The sequence below is a fragment of the Aristolochia californica genome, unplaced genomic scaffold (genome assembly GCF_029961685.1).
Source record: "Aristolochia californica isolate CCGP_79_NKW_82.1479 unplaced genomic scaffold, dmAriCali1.0.hap1 SCAF_7, whole genome shotgun sequence".
In the NCBI taxonomy this organism is placed as follows: domain Eukaryota; kingdom Viridiplantae; phylum Streptophyta; class Magnoliopsida; order Piperales; family Aristolochiaceae; genus Aristolochia; species Aristolochia californica.
In genome coordinates, this window is record NW_027182268.1 from 29,153,112 (window position 1) to 29,176,796 (window position 23,685).

A 23,685-nucleotide genomic window follows, 5' to 3' on the forward strand; every position below is an offset into this window, starting at 1 on the left:
AGCTCTTTCAAATCATGTGTATTAATCCCTAGAATACTCAAAACCAATCTGATTATATAAAATGCATAGCCCATTGGGGATTTTTAACTCATATAATTAAATTAATTTTTTAAATATAAATATATAATTCAATCATATAACTCACATTACCCAACGCTTTTGCAAATTATATAACTAAATTACACACAAAATGTATAAATTGGTTTAATTTTATAAGATGCATTACTCATTGGGGATTATGAAAATTATAAAATTAAGTCAACTTCATACACATTCATACAATATATTGCCAAATAATATTAAAAAAATTTAAAAATAGTAGGAACCACATAAATGTGTAATAATAATGTAAGTAATCAATGTATTATGAACCCAATAACTGTAGACGTCTGAGTCAGTTACTCTGGCTGAGTCAGATACTGAGTCATTAAGTTTGTTTTTCAAGTTAAATATCGTGGAGGGGTAAATCTGTAATTTTTCCTTGAACCTTTTGTTTTTCAACTCAAATGTCGTGGAGGACATGAACCCTATTTAGGGGGGAAATAGAACGAAAAAAGAAAAAAAATCTGAATTTAGGTTAAACAAAGGTTTAAGTTTTCCTAAACGAGCTCGGGGTTGGAGTTCCTCTATGAGCTCTAGTTATCCCTCTAATCTCTTCTTCTTCACCTCTATCTTCTTCCGTTTTATAGATCAAATTCCGGAACAGCAGCACGGACCGTCTCTGGGTTCAGGTGAGTAGAGTTTCAATTGCAAGCGGAATAGCACCTCGGGGTGTTGTTGCTGGGTTTAGTCGGAAGAGCAGCAGGGAGGTTGTAGCCCTTCCAGTGAGCAGAGCAGGGAGGTGCTGCCCATTTTCCGCCAAAGCTGCTCGACCTCACCCAGTCAGCAGTCCTCTGTTGTTCTGCTACCGGGCATAACAGTGGTGGCTACCCAGTTCCACCGAGAGCAGCAGGGAGCCGCTGCCCAGATCTAACCAAAAATCCAGCCTACGGCTGCCTCCAGCTACGAGAGCACCAGTGGGGTGATACCTACTCCCAGCCGAAGAACAACAGTGAGATACTGTCCAGGCCGGGTTCAGTACCTCAGGGAGGGTTCGGCACTGAACCAGACCAGAACAACGTGGAGGGCCCACTCTCTCGTCACTGGATCTATCCGTCCAACACTGTGTTACAAGATCTATGACTAGGGACCTAACACAATGAGAACCAATAAGTTATACCAGATCAGACCAAACATACTTTAAACCATCTATAAAGGATCTAAGGGTAATCATCTTTGCCCACCTTTTCAACCATTCATATGTACTGAAAAAAAAAAAACTAAATCAAGAGGGCATATGTTCAAAACTAGAGCTTCTAACCATTGTTTTGGTTTAGAAAAATGAGATACAATATTGAGCTTTAATATTGTTTTGAACTTTAATTTTAAAGATCAAAATGAGATAAGAATGTGATTAGGATCACAAGCTTGAAGATCGATTACCCAATCAAGTGGGCACGTCTCCTATCTGCAAAAACACATACAATATTATATGGTGATGCAACATCAAGTCAATACATGGCCATAAACCTAGTAACCGATATGCTGTCATCTAACATACAAATGTTTAAGTGAACTACCCCAATTTTCTCCATTATTGACTTAAACAACGTTTTAAGTACTAGGGTCTAAGACACGATGTTAATATGATATTGACCTCTCAATGATCAACCACCAAAAGGATGAATTCAATGGAAATCATATAGTACAAGCAAAAATCAGTGTTATGAATAGGGTCACATTGCAAAAATACTGACACATACCAGCACACTTGGGTGTGCAGCACCCAAATAGCCTGATTTTTACCATACATAAATCATCCTAACTATGACATGCTTCTAACATACAAAAAATAATTACCACACAAATCTTTCGTGATTAAATTGAAGATAATCACTTGCATTCGGAAGATGTATGTTATAAAAAAATACATGCAAATGTATAATAAATAAACTGTAATAACATACACACTTTTCTTCCTATAAGACCATGAAGGTATTTTTATCATTAACTAGCAATAAGATGAGGATGCTTTTCGTAGACCTTCCACTAAAGGAATCCACAATTTTTAAAAATTTAGCTTGAGCGAGAACCAGTAACCGCATATGTAGCTTGGAAGGACTACTTTCACATCTTAATCATTCGATTTGGCTACCATACATTTGATCAAATCAAGGTTACTGGTCAAAAATATAAGAAAAGGGGTATGGAGAATTATTAGTATTTCCTGTGCATCAAAATCTACAAGTAGGCTGCTGCCTTCCCCGAACTAAAATAAAGGTAGGAAAGACTATATGCTTCCGTAAAACAAAAATTACTTTGAACAAGAATAAATAACAATACAGATTAAACTGGATAACAAATAATGACAATAGCACAAACTGTTTAATTCCAAATTGAGTTGGTCATGTTATAGAATGATTTCCTCTCGTACACTAATGTTGAGGGTCTTATTTGGGAGAACAATACAGTTCACCACCACAACTTCATCTTCAACCGTGACAGCTTCCCCTGGATTGAAGAAACATCGTTTAGTACAGAATTTTTAGAGTCCAGGAATTCCAAAACTTTCTACCTTGCACCGAATGGAGAGAAAATAAACGTTGAGGAAAATGAAAGTTTTATATACCTAAAATGGTTATTCCAGTCTTAACATTGTAGTCTCCTTCACCCTGAATTTATATATTAGAATATTCAAATCAATGTCTTTATCAATAAATAAAAAATCAATTGCACATTGGTTTCCCATAAAAGCAAACCTCATGCAACAACAGGTTTGCAACCACAGGATAAGCCCTGAGTTTGGCAAAAAGTCACAAAAAAGGAACACATGAAATTTTTATTTTCTGAGAACATGAGAAACCGATGTTTTGGACATTTTCTTCCAGAATTCATGTAGGGTCTGTTTGGAACCCCTAGAAAATAAAAGAAAATGACAATTTGACCATTATTATTCCCAAAAATAGTTAGTGAAAATGAGATAATGATCAAATATTCCTTTTCATTAACTATTTTTTGGAATAATAATGGTTAAATTCTCATTTTCTTTTCTTTTCCATGGGGTTCCAAACAGACCCAAAAAGACAAACCTTAAGGAGCAACCTCAGGCAATGACAATAATTTAGAAAAAGCAAGACTTGCCTGAACACGTGACCATTTTCCAATCGATGACTTCCAGCCAACAATAGCATGTATAACAACAGCATTTTCCTGATAGACAAGAACAACCACATCCATGAGCAGCTTTTAAAGAGTTGTGGTATATATACCCATATTCTCATAAGCTTTCTCACCTTCATTTCAACATCATCCAAAATGATGCAGCTGATAAGCCTTACACCTGGTCCTATACGGGCATTTGCAGAAATTGACACATTTGGACCTATCTGTTCCAACATATCACCAGTAGATCAGATACATTTCACTTTTATTTTTTAGTCCTTGTGAAATGGTAATAACACATGGTTCAGATAAAGAAGAGAAACTCAACAGGACCCCATACAAAGGCCCACAAACAAATTAACAACAGCAGTCACAAGAACAAGTTCGTACAATAGAATCTCTACTATAGGAGGTTCTCAATGATCACTTCATTCAGAACACAATTAACTTCTTTAGCTGAACAATATCAACTAATTTGATGCACACATAGACCACAAGACAAAAAGCCTCCTTCAAAATATCAAAATGATATGAAAGCTCAAGGACTCCTTTTTAACCCAATCACTTAAGCATCTCACACAATAATCAAGTGATGGAATAGATGCTATGTAACTCCATTAAAAGGATAGAATCCCCGTATCCATTGGATAGCCAACTGGTCCAGAAAATGCAACCAGGATCTTTGATTCATCAGATAGGGTAACCCAATCACTTAAGCATCTCACACAATAATCAAGTGATGGAATAGATGCTATGTAACTCCATTAAAAGGATAGAATCCCCGTATCCATTGGATAGCCAACTGGTCCAGAAAATGCAACCAGGATCTTTGATTCATCAGATAGGGTAACCCAATCAACTAGAATGCTGCTCCGACAAAATGGTCAATTGACTCATGTTAGGAAAAATTAAATTTCATCAGACCTCAAATCTAATCTGAAAAAAAAATAACAGCACCATGAAAAGAAAAGAAAAAATCTGAAATTTGTAGAAAGATATTTCAGTATTTCTTCTACATTTCATAACTCCACCAAAACACTTAACCAAGATTATTTTTTCATTTTTTGGACACCTTAACCAAGTTAATTACTACCACAGTGTTGAAAGTGTAGATGGAAGCTACAAGCTAGACAACTGAGAAAGCATGTTATTAAAATCCAGACATCTTAAAACTACATAATTTTTCTTTATTTACCTACGCTAACAACCAATGGGAAACTTCTGTACTATCTATTGATTTTTGCAAGTAACAAGCAAAGCCAAATCACAAGGAATTGTAGCCAATCAGGTAAAAACCTCTGGAATCCAATCATAGGAAAATGGAGAGACACCTATATTCATGGAAGGGCAACTCCTCTCAAAAACCAGAAGACTGAGTCTCCTAAAATCTTCCTTTGTTAGCCTCTCATCATATTTTCTCTCCTTTCTTCACTGTCCAGCTAGCTAGGTAGATAAAGTTGAGAAGTTTGAGAGAAGATTTATTAGGAAAGGTGTTTCAGAGGGAAAATAGCATTTAGAAAGAAAGATCACGGGCTAGGAGTCAACATGACTCCAGTAATGAATGATGCTGTCTGGATGAAATGGATTTGGAATATGGCACAAACAGACGCTAGCAGCAGATGTTGGTGGTGATGCTAAATATCTGTGCTAATTTTTGGTAGCTGGATGGAATCCACTCCAGAAGATCATCTCCAATTTAGTGCAAGATCCTAGATTCAAGGACCAGTCTCTATTCCAGGTGGGAGATGGATCCCTAATTCACTTCTAGAGTGATCATTGGATTGAGAGACACCCTCTTGCTAGGAGGTTCTGGTCTCTTTTCAATCTCAGGGACCATTTGTGCTGCCATAGGAAAACAAAATCAGGAAAATGATTTTTCCTTTGACCGGTTTCTTGCATTTGTGCAACCATAAAAAACAACGGAAAAATTAGATATAATGTTTGTGTTTATAATAGAAATAACATTTTATTTATAATAGAAAAAGGTTAAGTAAGAGGTAAATAACATTTTATTTATAATAGAAAAAGGTTGAGTGAGAGGTAAGTATTTAAGAACCACTTTAACACTAGTTTATTTTTCTCATGGTTTCCTTTTGGAGCACTAGGAAACACATTTTCCTATCCTTTTTAATATTTCTTAAACACAAAAGGAATCAAGGCGAATCAAGCGGAAAATTTTCCCGTCCCCGAAAATGGTACAAACATCAAAAACTTTTGGTCAAATGAAAAATTTTCCACTAGGCTTTTTTATGTTTTCCTAATAGCACAAACACACCCTCAAATATGCTAGATCTTCTTATCAATGGTGCATGCCAGTCTGATGGACCAGTGGATACACAAAACCTCCAATTCAGAAGGAACCTCAATGACATCAAGATGGACAACATCTGCAATCTCCTATCACCACAGGAGAGCCACCACTTCAGTTCTGGCAGGTCGACTGATTTACGCCCTCACTCCTTCAAGTTTGTATGCAGTTAAGCTGGGCATAACCTTCTAGTTGTCTCTAACACAGCCTCCTGACCTTGCTGCTGCTGCTTGGAGACTAAAGGGACCTCCAAAGAATTTTAACTTTTGACAATCCTGTGAGAAGAAAAGTTAAAATTTTCAGCAGCATTTGCACCTTTAGCATACGCATGACAAAACTGTTGATCATATCCTGGTCTTCAGCAGGCTCTCACATCAGGTTTTAATGGTATGACCTACAATTCTGCTTTCCATCATCTTTGGAGTTCATTCAGGGAGCTTCTAGTGCTCTTCTCCAAATATGTATATTGATGTGGAAGGTTGTTTTGTTCATATCCCTTGGAGGCTTATGCTGGAGATTGATGGGCATCATTTCAACAATGCACCCCTTTCAGTTGAAAAACATCATTGAAGACAAACCTCAGTTGTTTTTCTCTTGATGATATTGGCAAAATGTTGGATGGAATGATTAGTAGTTCGAGACTAGTTTCTAATCTATGAGCCCATGAGCAGCCATGTATTTCTGCCCGGTCCATCCTAATCACTGTGCTAGTAACTTAATTTTTGACAGATACTCCCAGGGCAAGCCAGGACCTATGGGTCTTGAAGGGGCCCTAAACTGGTCAGATGGATCTATTGCTCTCACTTAGGCTGGCCCTCTTGATTATTCAGACTCCATCTGAGCTGAGATTCGGGCTACACTTCATGGTCTACATATCTACCCCATTTGATTTTCTGCCCCCTTCAAGGTTGAAGAGGACTCAAACTGGTTCTTGTTTGGTACAATAACTCAGCAAAACTGCCTTGAAGGCATTGGAATGTTTTCCATGTAGTTTCTAAATGGTTACATATTAACAGCTCAACTAACAGTATCACGGATCCTCTGGCTAAGAAAGGTTGATCAGCAATCTCTTGTTGTTATGACCAACCACTCTAATGCTTTTTAATTTGCTGGCGTCTCTCCCATAATGAAATTTTTTTCATAAAATAAAAAATAAAAAACAATTGGAATCAAGATGGTCAGAGATTTTGCTAGTCATGGAGCCTTAAAAGGTCAAGTGGACTTTAATACCATGGAGAGGACAGAAAGAAATGAGACAGGCTAAAATTCTTTAATTTCCATTTTCTTTCTCCTATAAACCACAACTATTTGGAATTATTGTATCTTTCAAATGCCACTAGCTTTCTGAAATTTTCTTGAATGTTTCCAAATTTTAAAGCAACGCTCTCAAGTTAACTTTTTGTAAGGAAAAATGACTAAAAGAGAGAGAGAGAAGATAAGAGCTGGGTTTTTATAATTACTCAAATACGCCAAATTCATGGCAAAAATGGAAAAGACAATATATTGAGTCCTGGGAAAACCATGGACACAACTAGAACAAATAAGTATTGAGCATTAGATCCTCATTCTGAACATGTGCCTAGGTATGCCAAATCAATATGGCCAAAATAACTAGCACATTTAAAAGCAACAGTAGTAAACAGTTAACTACCTTAGCTGTTGGATGCACTTTAGCTGATGGATGGATGTAAACATCGCCAATAATATTAGCAGATTTGGTGCCATCACCATTTGCAAGAATATGGGGATAGGTGTATCGAAATTGAGATAGATATAATGCAGAACATTTCAGTGACATCCTGAAGTACACAAAAAGGTTAAATAACTACATAAATGCTAAACAACATAGGAAGTAACAACAATTAGGGAATTAGACTTACCCTGGAGTTTTAATTTGCTCCCAAAAATCCAGAGTCTCATATGTATATAGCAGCTTCTTTCCAGCAAGAGGTGACAGGATATCTTGATCCAGCCTGACAAAGTCTGTGGGAAGAGCCCTGTTCAACAAAACCAGATCAGCTAGGAAGTTGAGGAAATATTAGTTCCACATAGAGCCAACAGACTAGCTCAAGACTCAATATTATTGAACAGAGTGCTGCCTAGTGTAGGCGTTTAGAGACCCTTTCAACCATGTGCTGGCTATAAGTTGGATCTGCTTCCTCCTTTGAGACTCATTTATGTTTTCAATGAAACGGACTTTTGTAATTACATTATGTGAAGTTGGGTCCAAGGCCCATCCCAAAATGACTAGCCAAGTTAGGAAACCTCTTGCCCAACTCATATACCCGAGAGTTTTGTATTCACTAATCTATGTAGGACTATTCTTTAACATTCCCCCCCCCTTCACGTGTAGGCCCTATGTTGTAGCTCTAAATGTGAACAGTTTGGGTGGAAACTCACATATGAGTACCTGCTATAATACCATGTAAAGTTGGGTCTAAAACCCATCCAAAAATGACCAGCCAAGTTAGGAAACATCATTCTCAACTAATAAACTCAAGATCTTTAGACTCATTAATCCATAAGGGGTCTATTCTGTAACACATGAAATACTGTAAGAAACATACTCTTAGCTAATAGTGTTTCAGATAATTTAGCTAAAGCTGGTGCTTCCATCAATCACTTGTTGTAGGGCATAACTTTCCACTTGTAGTTCAAAACCTAAGGTTTTGCGTCCCATATGTTCCTCATTTTCCAAAGTAAAGAAAGTAACTTTAAAAAAGAAAAAGAAAATGGAGGGTTTGAAGGAGCAAGAAGAGAATGGAGAACGCTAAAATAAGAAGAAACCAAGAGAATAAGACTGCAAAATAATGGATATTTGTTGGTTTTACGACCAACATCCCTCGCTGCATTTGTTGCTTCAATTACTTCTTTTAACAGACTCGTTTTTTTCATAATATTCTCCAGTTATACTAGAAAAGAAAGTTAAATAGCTTATATTTCTAGCCATAACTAGGAAGCCCATTTAGTCCATCCATTTTTTTTCTTAGGCATCCCTTCTTGGTTATCTCAAATTGAATTTTGGCAGGAGCTCTCATCAGACTGTTATGAACTTGATAGCGGGCCGAGTCATTCAGAGGCACACTAAGTATTAAGTTTCTTTTAGTTTTATTTTACTGCACTTTTATCTCAGTTTAAGAGTAAATATTCTGCAGGGGCATTATTGTAATTTTCTGCCTCAACTCATGTTGGCGCCAGGCTTATGTAGGGAGTTCTCCTTGACGAGCTCTTCTTCCATTTTCTTCTATTTTTCTCCCATCTTCTCCCTTTTCTCTTCTCCGTTTTGCTGACCCAAACCGAGCACAGCAGTGCTGGAAATCCTGCACTGTTTTCTGGGTACACCTGAGTCCCAGCACAGCCAACCACAACAGTGCTGAAACTCGTCCTTAACTCTGGATTCATCCTTTCCATGTCGTGTTACACGATCCATGACCTTGGACTGTAACAACTTGGTATCAGAGCAGGGTAACATGGGGGATTCATGCAACATTGACGAGCTGAGAGAGAGGTCTGAAAGGGTGCAGGCCGGAAATGAGCAGAGATTTGCAGATATAAACCAGCAGCTGGAAAGACTTAGCAGCATGGTTTCAGTGATGTTCAATGAAAGACATCCACCCCCAGACTGGAGGGGGGAGAACAACTCACACAGCAGGCAGGAGGAGCAGTCCCTTGGGCGCACTGGTCTACCGACACAGGGCAGAGGGTTCAGCCAGGAAGGAGGGTCAGTACCCAGGTAAATTAAATTAAATTTTCCTACATTCTCTGGGTCTGAAGAACCATTAATTTGGTTACATAGATGTAAAAAAAAAAAATCTAACCACGGGACAGCAGAAAAGATAGGATGGGCTTGGCAGCCTTCCATCTACTCGATGAAGCACAGCTCTAGTTTCATCAAATAGAATTAGAGAGGCTGGTCTTGGATTGGGAGGAATTCAAAGAGCTGTGCACCATAAGATTTGGGCCACCAGCTTACAGTACCCGTTGGGAGATTTGGTCTTGCTCTGGCAAACAGAATCCGTGGAACAAAACCAAAAACAGTTTCAAGAGAAACTAGCCCGGGCAAGCAAGCAGCTTGGTTCGCAACGACCAGCATGTAAGTTTATTTACCGCGGGCCTTAATGAAGCATTGAAGTTGGAGGTGGAGCTCCACGCACCTACTGATTTGGGCCAAGCAATGAATTTGGCTCGAGCAATGGCAGCAAGACAGAAAATTCAAAATAGGAGGACCGGTTGGCGGGGGGGGAGGGACTATTCGCCTCCGGTGACCGGGCCAACAATGCAACCACCCAAAAATAATCCCGTGCATACTGTGGCAGCAGACACTAGAACTAGCAACTCACCACCCCCATATATCAGAAAATTAACCGGGATGGAAATGGCTGACCGTAGAGCAAAGAACCTCTGTTATAATTGTGTCGAACCTTACTGGGCAGGCCACCAATGTAAAAGGTTGTTTTGGTTGGAGTTAGATGCATTGGACGAAGAAGAAGAACCAACTAAGGGTCCTCAAGAGGAGGCTGAACCAGAAATTTCTTTAAATGCCTTACCGGACAGAAGTCGGCCAAAACCATGCAAGTGAGAGCAAGGGTTAATGACCAGAAACTTGTGGGGTTAGTTGACTCTGGTAGTACCCACAATTTCCTAAGCATAATAGTGGTTAAACATCTTCAACTTGGGATCCAGCCTCTACCTACCAGCCTGTTATGGTCCTGGATCTGACACAAGGATTCGTGGTTACGGTTCCGGTTCGGCCATGGGGAATTGTAGAAAGACATGGTGGAATTGTAGGGAGACATGGAGAGGAAGATGAAAATCAAACCAAAGGAAAGCTTGAAAACCCTAGAGCTCGTTAAGAAGAACTCTAAGCCTATTTACCCTAAAATTAACCTAAAATCAATGTTTGTCTTTCTCATTACTCTTACCCCTTAAATAGGGTTCACTCTGTTAGGGTTTAATATAAAATATTACAAAAATACCCCTATAAATAAAATATTCCAAAAATACCTCTATAAATAAAATATTCCAAAGATACCCCTATGGCCTAAACTGAAATAAATAAAGTAAATTAAATAAAAACAATAAAATAATAATGTTATTGTATTCATAACATTACACCCCCCCTGGAAGAACGAGCTTATCCTCAAGCTCAAAGGTAGGCTGCTTGTCCATGCCGATGTCTCCATCCATTCTCAAGCATCAACCGCGGTATCTGTGTGAGCCCTCTGGGCTACAAAACTAGAGCATCCAACCAGAGAAGTTTTTTTTTTTTTACGACATAACCAACTCTCGTCAAAATTTCGGAACTCCCAGTTGTAGTTCATGTTTCCCGTCTAGACCTCCTTCGTCGTGGGGCAACAACATCTTCCTTCTCATTTTTATCTTCGTTGTCACCACTAGTTCCTTGTTTGTCCCCTGCAGCTTCAGAGCTTTTCTTTTCCATATGCAGTACTGGACTGGAGCTCGTTTCTGGCCCCCAAAGATAACCCTAAAAGTGACTATTACAAGGACAATTTGGGAACCCTCCATGTCTGGTGGCAACCTATGCGGGAACAGAGAGGGTCTGAAACATGAAGTTATTATTGACCTTGTTGCACAGTGTCGGTCTTACAAGCAGAGAGTGGTGCAACTTGTGCATACAACTGGGGATGAGGAGGTCTAGCAGAGAAACATAAACCTACCTTCGAGCTTGCGGACATGCTCGTTCTTCCGGGGGGGTGTAATGTTATGAACACAATAACATTATTATTTTATTTTTTTCTTTAATTTACTTTATTTTATTTCAGTTTAGGCCACATGGGTATTTTTGGAATATTTTATTTACAGGGGTATTTTTGTAATATTTTATATTAAACCCTAACAGGGTGAACCCTATTTAAGGGGTAAGAGTAATGAGAAAAACAACCATTGAGAATTAGGTTAAATCTAGTGTAAATAGGCTTAGAGTTCTCCTCAACAAGCTCTAGGGTTTTCAAACTTCCTTTTGGCTTGATCTTCGTTCTCCATGTCTCCCTACAATTCCACCATTTCTTTCTACAATTCCCCATAGCCGAACTAGAACGTCAACAACGAATCTTTGTGTCAAATCCGAGAACCCCCTCTACAGTCGCCCCCTCCGGAATTCGAAGTCGCGACGTAGCTCTGATACCAAATGTTAAGCACCTAGCCAACACTACCCAAAAGACCGGCCTGTTAGGAGCGGAAGGCATAGGTACTTAACCCATGACCATAACATCACACCCCTCCTTTGGACGTCGGCCCACTTGCGGCCCACTCTAGTGACGGCCTACTCCCCCAAGGTCACCCCCTCCGCACGTGCGGTGGCCTACTCCGTCAAGGTCGCCCCCTCCGCATAGGTCGCCCCCTTCGGGATTCAAACGTACGACGAGGGAGCTAACTCTGATACCAAATGTTAAGCACCTAGCTAATACTACCCAAAAGACCGGCCTGTTAGGAGCGAAAGGCATAGGTACTTAACCCAGGACCATAACACAGCCTCGAACTGGAAAAGAAGTCTTAACAACTCCAGAAAGACATTTCTTTCAAGGCAAAGTTAGTTACCCCATCTGAGTTCACTAGGTTGAAAAGCCTAGGTAAACTAGATAAAATGGAGTTTAATGAACTCGATTTTCTTAAGAAAGTCAAACCACTCAAACTCCAAGACATTATGTCTGAAAAACCTTCACTAGGTTCTCAAAAGGCGGCCAATGATAGTTCAAAAGAGTATTTGCCATAAGACTCAGTTCCAGAATTAGACAGTAAATATGTACATACGGACTAATTGGACAAATCTTTATACAAGCAATAGATTTATCTGTACTTGAAAGATTGCCAAAAGAAAAAAAAAATTATGAAATGTGAATTTTATTAAGAGAAACAAAAGGACCTAGCTCCTGACAATAAGAGATTGCAAGGGGGCTTCTTGCTTGGCTAGAGTATCAGCCACAAAATTTGCCGATCTCAGAATGAGAGACCAGAAACACTCCAAGAGATTTACAATATCCAAAACTTCAAAAAAGGCATCCCAGTGACGCCACGGAGGAGTAGAGGCATGCTGGCACCAATCGATCACCTTAGAGTCTCCCTCGAACAAGACAGGTCCGGAGCAATGATCACGAAAAACACGAAGCCCATTGAGAAAGCTTTGGAGTTCAGCCGTTGTGAAGTCTGCAATACCAAGGGGCCCGGAGAAAGAGACGATTTGGTTCCCAATAGAGTCCCGGATCACGCCACCAAACCCAGCTAAGCCAGGGTTACCAAGAGAAGAGCCGTCAAAATTCAACTTAAGGACTCCAACAGGAAGCGGGGTCCATTCGCATATGACAGAGGCTTCGAGGAGAGGTGGAGTTGGGCTAAGCTTCTCCAATCATCCCTGATGGATGTTCCAGAGAACGGGGAGAAGGCCTTTCTTGAATGAAGCCAAGTAGCAATACTGCCTAAGATGGTTTCAATAACTCTATCTTGAGTGTTGGGTTTGGCATTGAATCTTCGTTGATTTCGATCCAGCCAAAGACCCCACGAGATGAATGCGGATATAGGAGAGATCATCAATTTCCCAATACCAGGGATAGGAGTTCCAGCAAGCAAACGGTAGGTGGCTGACAAATCCTCAGGGAAGCAGAGTTGGAGCCCAATTTTGTTAAGAATCGACATCCAAATCCCCCAAGAGAAAGGGCACAAAAGGAGCAAGTGGCTTACTGTTTCTTCTTGTGCATGGCAGAAGGGGCAAATGGGGTGGTCAACTCCGCAGTTGCCACGAATTTAGAGGTTGTCAGCAGAGAGAATCTTATTACGGCAAGCACTCCACATGAAGAATTTTATTTTTGGAGATGCACTAAGACGCCAAGTGAATTCCACTGCATGCTTGGGACCCTAAGTGATCTCTCCTTGAATAAGAAGATAGGCGGAGCTGACAGAGAAGGAGCCACTTTTATCTGGCCACCAAATTAGCTTGTCTGATTTGTTAGCTTGGATTCTGGTTGACTGCAAAGTGTCCAACAGTTGACTGGCTTCAAGACCTTCTGAATCAGATAAGCCACGATGAGGCTGAATGTTCCATCCCCCATTATCAGCAACTTCACTAATGGTACTATTCCTCAATCTCGAAATACTGTGGAGGCTAGGAAAAGTGCTCTGAAGAGGCATATCCCCCAACCATAAATCTTCCCAAAATCTGATATGATGGCCATCTCCCACATAAAATCGGAATGCTGCTGAGAAAGTAGGAGTCAAGAGATAAAGCGGCCGCCATATAGGAGATGCCGAGCTTTGAAAGCACCATATTTTTCCAAAGGTTTGAAGCTGATGAGTTGAGCCGCCAAATCCATTTAAGGAGTAAAGCCTGATTCATGTCTTTGGAGATCCGAATTCCGAGACCTCCAAAATTTTTTGGAAGGCAAACTTCCTCCCAGTTGACCAAATGGTACTTGAAATCCAGGCTATTCCCTCTCCAAAGAAACCGTTTCTTCATTTTATCAAGCCGCTGACAAATAGAAGTTGGGCAAGGCATGAAGGAGAGATAATAGTTTGGGATGCCAGCGATACATGATTTCAAAAGAGTCAACCTTCCTGCCTTGCTAAGCAAACGACCCTTCCATGATGCAAGACGTAATTCCATCTTCTCTATGACTGGAATCCAAAGATCTTTGCAAATGGAAACCAGAAGAAATAACCGAAGCATGCAAGAGTTTCTACTCTGCTACTAAGACTAAAGCTATAAGGTTGATATTTGACTCTTCCATAGCAGAAATTATTGAAAATAACAAGGTCATACCGAGTATTTCAGTTATAACACTTGAAATTCTTGACAAAGAAGGAAAGCTACCAGATTTCGATCCAAAGCTTAAACCAAAATCCCAACCATGTCCAGAAGAAGCTTGGAAAACAGAAGGACAATGGGAATTAAAAATATTATCCAGTACCTCCTACTACTGGTACAAAAGAAGAAAAGTTATGTATTGTGAAACAGAGAACCGAAAAAATAATAACAGAGATTGAACGAATGGTTTTTCGATAATTTATTCTTCTCCGTTTAGGAGGTATTTATAATACATTACAAGTTGATTTTAGGATCAATTTAGATCCTAAAATCAAGGAATAGAATCAAGAATATAATCACGGGATCGGAGGAAACAATCACGCTATACAGTTTCCTCCGATCACGCTATACAGCTATACATTTCAACACTCCCCCTCAAGTTGGTGCATAGATATCAGTCAAACCCAACTTGTCAATTATACCATGAAATGTTTTCCCTGATACTGCCTTCGTGAGCATATCCGCCATTTGACTCGCAGATTGAATGAAAGGGAATTGTATAATCTTTGCATCGAGGTTCTCTTTGATGAAATGACGATCAACTTCAACATGTTTAGTGCGATCATGTTGAACTGGATTTTGTGCAATTGCGATAGCTGCCTTGTTATCACAGTGAAGACTCATAGGTTTGTCGTATTCAATCCCTAGGTCTCTCAGTATATTCCGTATCCATAACAACTCGCATACACCATGAACCATACCTCGAAATTCAGCTTCAGCACTTGATCTTGATACTACCTTCTGTTTTTTGCTTCTCCAAGTGACAAGATTCCCTTCCACAAAAGTAAAGTAACCCGACATGGATCTTCTGGTTGTCTGATCACCTGCCCAATCAGAGTCTGTATACCCTTCAATACTAGAGTTACCATTTTTTGAGAATAACAAACCTTTTCCTGGAGCACTCTTTAAGTATCTCAAGATCCGATATACTGCTTCCATATGTTCTTCACTTGGTGCATGCATGAACTGGCTCACAACACTTACTGCATATGCTACATCGGGCCTTGTGTGGGTTAGGTAGATTAATCTTCCAACTAATCGCTGTAACGCCCTTTGTCTGCTGGAATTTGATCTGGAAGAATTCCGAGTTTATGATGCATTTCCATCGGCATCTCTATAGGTTTACAGTCAAGCATTCCGGTTTCAGCTAGAAGATCCAACACATATTTTCGCTGTGAAAGGAAGACTCCATGTTTCGATCTTGCAACTTCAATCCCCAAAAAATATTTAAGTTGTCCGAGATCCTTCATTTCAAATTTAGTAGCTAAATACTCCTGTAAAGCATGCATTTCACCTGGGTCATCTCCTGTCACGACCATATCATCAACATATACAATTAATGCTGTTACCTTTCCTTCTTTGTGTTTTATAAACAAAGTATGATCTGAGTTACTTTGTTTATAACCAAACTCCTTCATTGTAGTCGAGAATCTCCCAAACCATGCTCTAGGTGACTGTTTCAGCCCATACAATGACTTCTGCAATTTACAAACTTTACCTTGAGACAAAGAACCACTTTTTACACCTAGTAGTAGTTCCATGTAGACTTCTTCTTCTAAGTCTCCATTGAGGAAGGCATTTTTAACGTCAAATTGTTGCAGAGGCCAGTCTCGATTTGCTGCTATAGATATAAGAATACGAATTGTATTGATCTTAGCTACTGGTGCAAAAGTATCCTGATAGTCTATTCCATACCTTTGCGTATATCCTTTTGCAACTAGCCAAGCTTTATATTTGTCAATGCTTCCATCCGGTTTGAGTTTCAATGTGAACACCCATCAACATCCAATTGTTTTTTCTCCTTTAGGTTGGGGAACAAGTTCCCAAGTGGCATTTTTTTGTAGAGCCTCCATCTCTTCGTTCATCGCTTTTTTCCATTTTGGATCAGCTAATGCATCCTGCACATTACTAGGAATAGAAACACTGGATAATTGATCAACAGTAAATGCATATGATTTAGTCAACCTATGGGAGGACACATAGTTATTGATTGAGTATTTGGTCTTTACTTCAAGATCAGGTTCATACTGTTTTTTTGGAACTCCCCTATTCAATCTTTGTGGATATCTAGAGGTTATGTTTTCTGTAGGAAGACATGTTTCAGTAGACTCATCAAACACAAGATTCGTATTTACCTGAGGAGGAACATTCTGGGTTGATCCTTCAGTTGTTGGTGCAGACGGGGGCAACTCTGGGGGTTCTTCAGGTGAAATTACTGAATCACAGTTTTGTTGCATATCTTGACACTTAAAAAATTCATTCACCGCTTCTAACTCAATAACTTCGGCACCTCTTTCAACATCTCCGTTAGCTTCATGTGGAACATTCTCTTCATTTGAACTCTCCCCCTGAAGAGATGTCCAAGAAACTCCCCCTGAATAATAAGGGACTGATTCATGGAATGAGACATCTAAAGTCACATGGAGCTTGTTGGTGTGTGGATCATAACACCGATATCCTTTTTGAAGATCAGAGTAGCCAACAAATACACATCGCTTGGCACATGGATCAAGTTTATTTCGCAAGATCTTTGGGATATGAACATAAGCGGTACACCCAAAAATTCGGGGTTCAAGATTTGGAAGATGGGGAATTGAAATCAGGGATTGCAGCTTATGTAGAGGAGTTTGAAAATCCAGTACTTTAGAAGGTGTTCGATTGATGAGGTAGGCAGCAGATGTGATAGCTTCACCCCAATAAAATCGAGGCATGTTCATGCCAAAGAGAGAGGCACGTACTACTTCCAAAAGTTGTCTATTCTTTCTTTCTGCCAATCCATTCTGTTGGGGAGTATAGGTGCAAGAAGTCTGGTGACGAATTCCATGAGTGGTCAGAAAAATTTCGAGAGAAGCATTAACAAACTCAGTACCATTGTCAGATTGCAAAACACGAATCTGCTTTTGGTATTGAGTATGTATCATGGTATGGAATTTCTGAAATGCTAGACTCACATCACTTTTGTGGATAAGCAGAGATACCCAAGTCATTCTAGTGCATTCATCAATAAATGTCACAAAGTAACGAGCTCTAGAAATAGAGGGAATCCTGGCTGGACCCCAAACATCAGAATGAATAACCGCAAAAGGTTCGAAACTTTTATTCAAACTCGGGAAATAAGCAATACGGTGGCTTTTAGCCAATTCACATGTGTCACAATGAAAATGCACATCAGTCAAACCTGAAAAAAGTTGAGGTCGCAATTTCTTAAGATAACCAAAGGAAAGGTGGCCTAATCGTCGGTGCCATAACCATACAGTTGTTTGAGCATTATCTTCACTGCTAGCTTGATTTGTCTGACTGATTTTCGATCCCCCGTTTTCTGTCAACTCCAAATAGTAGAGTTTGCCCCGTCTAACACCATAACCAAGAATCTTCCGGGTTAGAATGTCCTGAAAGACACAAAATGAGGGCCAAAAAGTTACAGTACAAGCAAGAGTGGAAGTAATTTGGCTAACAGACAAAAGGTTATATTCAAGAGAGGGAACCACAAGGATAGTATCTAATGTCAGATTATTGGATAAGATAACAGATCCTTCCCCAGTAATAGGAGAGGTACTACCATTGGCTGTTGAAATAACAGATTGTGGAGAAGGTAGGATGGATTGTAACTGACTGGGATCCCTTGTCATGTGATCGGATGCACCTGTATCAATAATCCAAGGTCTATTCTTAGAATGTACAGAAAATACTAATGCATTATCGAGAATACCTGGATGAGCAACATTTACAGTAGGTAGCTCCTGATTCTCTTCCATGGATGTCACCATAGCTTTCCCAGCAGTCTTGTTACGGGGATTTTTCGAGAAATCCCACACACTCCGGATAACCAATAATCTCATAACACCGGTGTTGTGAATGTCCTTTTTTTCCGCAGTGAATACATACACGATTGTTACCTTTGCCAGAGGATTGAGGGTTCCGACTGTTTGATGATCCTTGTCGGCTTTGGTTGACCAACATCGCCGTGTTCTCGGAGACTGGGCGATAGCTCCCCATTGTCTGTCTCTGTTGATATTCGTGTCTGACATAGGCATATGTACTTTCCAAATCAAGTTTGGGATCTTTTCGCAAAATTTCTCCACGAACTTGATCAAATTCGGAGTCAAGCCCACTGAGAAAAATATGAACCCGAAGCCTAGCCATTGCAGAGTGCAACTGGATTAGCCCTTCGACTGTTCCTTCCTGAGATATAGTTCTATGATCAATCTCTTGGAAAATAGCAACCAGTTCATTGTAGTATGTGGATAACGGTCTACCATTTTGTTTGGTAGAAAAAGATCTCTGGTTCAGCTCAAATATACAAGTTTCATCGGACCCATCATAGAATGTTTTTGATACTGCTTCCCATATCTCCTTGGCAGTGGAGAGGCAAATAAATCGCTGCATGAGTAATGGACTCATGGAGTCAATAACCAACTTTTAACTCTTTGATTTTCAGTAATCCATGCTCCAAGATTAGCATCACCAGATGCTGGTTTTTTTGTTTCGCCGGTGAGGTATCCAGCTTTGTTGCATGCACCAATTCGCATCTCCATGAGTTGGGACCATAATGAATAATTGGTCTCATCGAGGATAATTCCAGTTGGAAACGCAGAATTATCTTGGTGGACTATAATCTGTGGTGATGGGATAAGGTCGGTAGATGTGCCTGTAGGGGTGGCCATCGATCTGATTTTTTTTTTTTTCTTTTTTAATCCGGTCCGGTTCGGTTCAGTCCGGTCCGGTTCGATCTGGTCCGGTTCGGTACTATCTGGGCGGATTCAATTCTGGTCCGCTCCAGTGCTGGTCCGATCCGGTTCGATTTTAGACCGGTTCGGTCAGATTCGGTCGACCCGCCGGTCTGGGTCGACAGAAAAAATAAATCAACAGTACCTAAGTTTTTAAAAAAATACCGTCGTCTTCGGCAACGGTCTTCGTCTTCGGCAACGGCAGCGGAGCATCAGCTTCGGTTCGGAAAAGGGTGGTGATGCCGTCGTCGGCGCTCGTCGGCGATCGTCGGAACTCGTCGGCGCTCATCGGCAATCGTCGGAACTCGTCGGCGACGTGATTCCCACTACGTAAAACGTTTCGTCTTCGGCAACGACAACCTTCGTCTTCGGCAACGACAACCTTCGTCTTCGGCAACGGCTGTCTTCGTCGTCGGCAACGACAACCTTCGTCTTCGGAAATGGCAGCGGAGCGTCGGCTTCAGTCGTAACAGTGTGGTGGTGCCGTCGTCGGTGTCGGCGACGTTCTTTTGGCGTCGGGATAGCCGGAATATGGAGTTGCAGAAAAAACAGAGTTCTGCAACTCCGACGGATTTTTTCTTCCTCCGGCTTCCTCCTTCGGCGATTACAGGAGCACTTAGCTCCGACTTTCTGCGACGGAAAAGAGAGGAAAAATCTCCTGCTCTGATACCATGTGAAACAGAGAACCGAAAAAATAATAACAGAGATTGAACGAATGGTTTTCCGATAATTTATTCTTCTCCGTTTAGGAGGTATTTATAATACATTACAAGTTGATTTTAGGATCAATTTAGATCCTAAAATCAAGGAATAGAATCAAGAATATAATCACAGGATCGGAGGAAACAATCACGCTATACAGTTTCCTCCGATCACGCTATACAGCTATACATTTCAACATGTATACAAGACATCAATGCCACTGACCATTGTATCCAAAAATTTTAAAGAATCTCAAGCGAATGTTCAAAAGTCACTAGAAGAAACAGTTGGAAAATTACTTAATGGAAAATCCCAGCAAGCAAAAATACAAAAGAAAGTTTTTGTGGCATGGCCCAGCTCACCTTCGAAAAAACTGCACAAATGTCAATTGTGCACAAAGAATCCATCAGAAGACAGCATGTCAGAGTGAAGGCATCATTTTAAGACGTCAGCAATTATGTCAGCAAAGGCGTCAAAATCCGAGTCAGCTGGATGACGACGATAAAGATTCTCTATATGTCAACAAAATGACGTCAGAAAGGAGAAAGACTCATTTACCCTTACTTTCGACACCGAAAGGCAATAATGCAAGGGTAAGAAGGAAAAAGAAAAAAGACAAAAGTTGCCCTTTATCTATAAACCTGAACCTTTAGTTCAAGGGAAAAGAGGGAAAGATTTTTCTACTCTTGGCTATAAATTCGAAGCCCAGATGAAGTTCAAGGCATTCGACGACGGACCCGAAAATCATCAAGCAAATTGAAGACCGACGAAGCTAGGCGATTTTCGGTAGCAGCACGATTTCCGACGAAAGCACGGTATGTGCAAAACAACAGTAATGGCTGAGTAGTAAAGGGGGAGCCGACCGGTAACACGGTCGGTAACTTCAGGAGTTATGTAATTAGTTTTATATTTTGTTTTGAACAATATTTAATTTTCCGCAGGTTTGTAATATTTAAATTTCCACAGTATTTGTTTATGTTTAAATTCCGCATATAAATATATTTGATCTCCACAGTGTATAGTTTAGGCTATCCTTGTTTTGTAATCGTAACAGTAACTGTTTAGAATAGTATCACTTAAATAATATCGAAATAGTGTCAAATAGGGCTGAAGGTTGGTACTTAGTATTATTTGGCTACGCTCCGAGGTAGAAAACGAAACGGAGTTGTGCTCTACCCTACTGAAGCAACCATGGAGCCGCATCGGTTGACATGTACGGCTTGGGGACCTCTGAAAACTGCGAGGTTGCATGACAATTTAGCCTGTGGTGGTAAGCCGGCAAGAATAAGGTCAAAACCGGAATAGCATTAAGTAGTAGCAAAAGTCATGTTGGACCCTACTAGAGTTTAGTTTAGGTCTCTATTCTAAAAGTTCTACTGCTATAGATTACTATAGTGAGATTAATGAAGGAGAACTTATAAATCCTCCCCAGTCAGAGCAAGGCTAGCATCATATCAATAGCTAAAAAGTCGGTTGTCTGGATTTAAAAATACCACAAAGTAAATTAATATTAACAAGATTGAGAAGAGAACATACTTTGTTGCTGATTGAAGGGCTTCGAAGCTTGATACACGTCTCAAATTAGCTGCAAAGAATAAATAGAGCTCATAAATATAAAAACTTCAGGAATGAAAAGATAATGAAAACAAAGAGAAAAATAATGTAGTAAATACCTTACAGAGGAATAAGTCTCCTAATATACCATTTCCCAGCTAATAAGCTATTAAACAAACTCAATTTCATCCAAATTATTTTAGATCATATCTTGTATTAAAAACTTCTATTTCTTGAAGTAACTTCTACTACTTTCTGCAGTACACAATAAGAATAATCCTTCAAACATCCTTAGGTGAAATTGGCGTTCTGTCCTTCTCTTGGGTTTTTATACAACTGTTTATATATGTTTTAAAGCCCAATTTCATTATTACCTAAAAACCCTTAAAGAACCAGTATAGAAAAAGCAAAAATATGAGATATTTATAAGTACAATCCAGCTTCTTAATCATTTATATTAGGTGTAGGCTCAATTACAGTTTTTAAACACTTGATTATTTTATTGGTTATTAGTGCTTAAAATAGGCTTTCAAATTATTATCTTTGGCTAAATATAGGCACTAAAGCTAGCTTAAATGGGGAACAGATAACTAGAATAAAGTAAAAAGTACCATTCACGCAGTTAATCAAATGTCTAACTGGGATACCAACCTCTGTCTTTCCTTTGTGTGGAGACATTATGGATAGCAGTAAAGATATCAGGAGTAAATACATAGACGCCACAGTTTATTAAATCACTTACCTGGACAGTGGAATGACAAAGACCATCAGATAAACCAGGGAGTAAAATACAAATAGTTGAATGAATGTCTTGGATTATATACATACAAAGGTCTCAGGTTTCTCAGTGTAATGCAAGAGTTCCTTGGTTGTGGGATCTGCCACCAACTCCCCAAACTGATTAGCAGATTCAGCAGATACCTGTACAACAAAGAATAAAAAGACGTTTAAGGTATTACAAGAGCTAATCCCAGCTAATACGAGAATTATTAGAAGAAATGCATAGAATGCCAAAAAGGAGGAACTACATGGTTCTTAGAGCTTACAGACCTTGATCACCAAGATAGTTCCCATTCCCACCTGCCTCTTATGTGCATCTGACAAATTGGATTGGAGAAGATAAGGCATGAAAAATTTTAAAAGTCCTTTTTGTGTACTAAAAGGAAATCTGGCGATGAGGCTCACCAAGCATTTCCGGCAATGGGAAACTACAGCACACGTCACAGTTCAGCAAAAAGATATGTGACTGTCCGTTTCGTCCAATCCAAATGAAAGTTAGTACGTATGTTACTTAATTGAATACAGCATCAAAGACAAAAAACGAAAGCATGGTCAAACATCTAAACTATAACAAGAAACAATCGGATTACCGCAATTAACACAAGAAAGAGAGAGAGAAGGAGAGAGAGAGATAGAAGCACAAGAGAGCTACCGGACTGTCTTCCATGATCCGGTCTCTGAAGTTATAAAGACCACCGGCTGATCCATGCGGCTTGTCTTCCTTCAAGTATCTGAACCGGAAATGAACAGACTTTTATTTCTTTTTGGTTGGCAGAAAGCCTGTTTGATTAAGTTGAAAAAAAACCAAAATATGTGCCCATTTACCGCACGGGGACTTTAAGTTCATTGGAAATGGAAGACACGTAAAGAGCAAATTCACGTTCTTCGTAGAAGCCAATTAGATATATCTGCGCTAAATTTGGGATCTGCGATAACAAGAGAGTAATCTTAGTTACTTCAACAGTCTCCTCCATCATAAGGGAGGAGAGAGAGCGAGAGAGAAAGAGAGAGATCTACTCTTTTGCAAGCAGAAATAGGGTGATGAACCATTGGCTGACCAGCCAGCGGAAACAGAGGCTTCGGAATATTCAAAGACAGCGGCCGGAACCGGGTTCCTGCAAAAATTGAAGAAAAAAGCATTCAAATTGAAGTGATAGAAACGCACGAATTGGAAAGGAGAGGAAACAAGTGAATAAAACCACCTTTCGTAGGACCGCCAACCAGTATCACGGCCACGACTCTCTCCTCCGAGCTGCCCATAACTCCTCTCTAAACCTTAAACTCCGTTCAGTAGGATGAAATTGGAGGGGGGCGAGAAGAAGTAACCAACTCAAATCATGCTCCCGCTAGGTAAAGCCGCGCGTATGAGGTACCGTAGAAGATGACAGCGTTTATGGTGTGAGCAACCTCTGGAGTGGAACTCCATTTGTTGACGATAAGGACAGTGAGATCACCGCGGCGGATCTATTTTTCATCTGGCGTCAGGGGTGCGGGGTATTTTTCTTCCAGATCCAGAGGTGACGGAGATGGGTCCCGATCTTCCTCCAGATGTCGGATCCGTCTCCGGCTGGCTTGCGGTCGGTGGTTTTGGCTTGGCT

At 40.0% G+C, this 23,685-nt stretch overlaps 1 protein-coding gene across 1 annotated transcript; it reads right to left on the reverse strand.

The window, feature by feature from the left end:
- Nucleotides 1-2,200: 2,200 nt before the first annotated feature.
- On the reverse strand, nucleotides 2,201-23,602 carry LOC137936339 (uncharacterized). Its single transcript, XM_068780931.1, has 15 exons — nucleotides 23,290-23,602; nucleotides 23,105-23,202; nucleotides 22,913-23,013; nucleotides 22,740-22,818; nucleotides 22,493-22,553; nucleotides 22,358-22,404; nucleotides 22,136-22,228; nucleotides 21,959-22,049; nucleotides 21,290-21,338; nucleotides 7,390-7,506; nucleotides 7,161-7,308; nucleotides 3,333-3,425; nucleotides 3,181-3,249; nucleotides 2,669-2,711; nucleotides 2,201-2,550 (listed from the first exon to the last, which is right to left on the reverse strand). Exons 1-15 carry the CDS (start codon nucleotides 23,345-23,347, stop codon nucleotides 2,450-2,452), a joined length of 1,248 nt encoding a protein of 415 aa, XP_068637032.1. The 5' UTR covers nucleotides 23,348-23,602; the 3' UTR covers nucleotides 2,201-2,449.
- Between the last annotated feature and the right edge of the window lie 83 nt (nucleotides 23,603-23,685).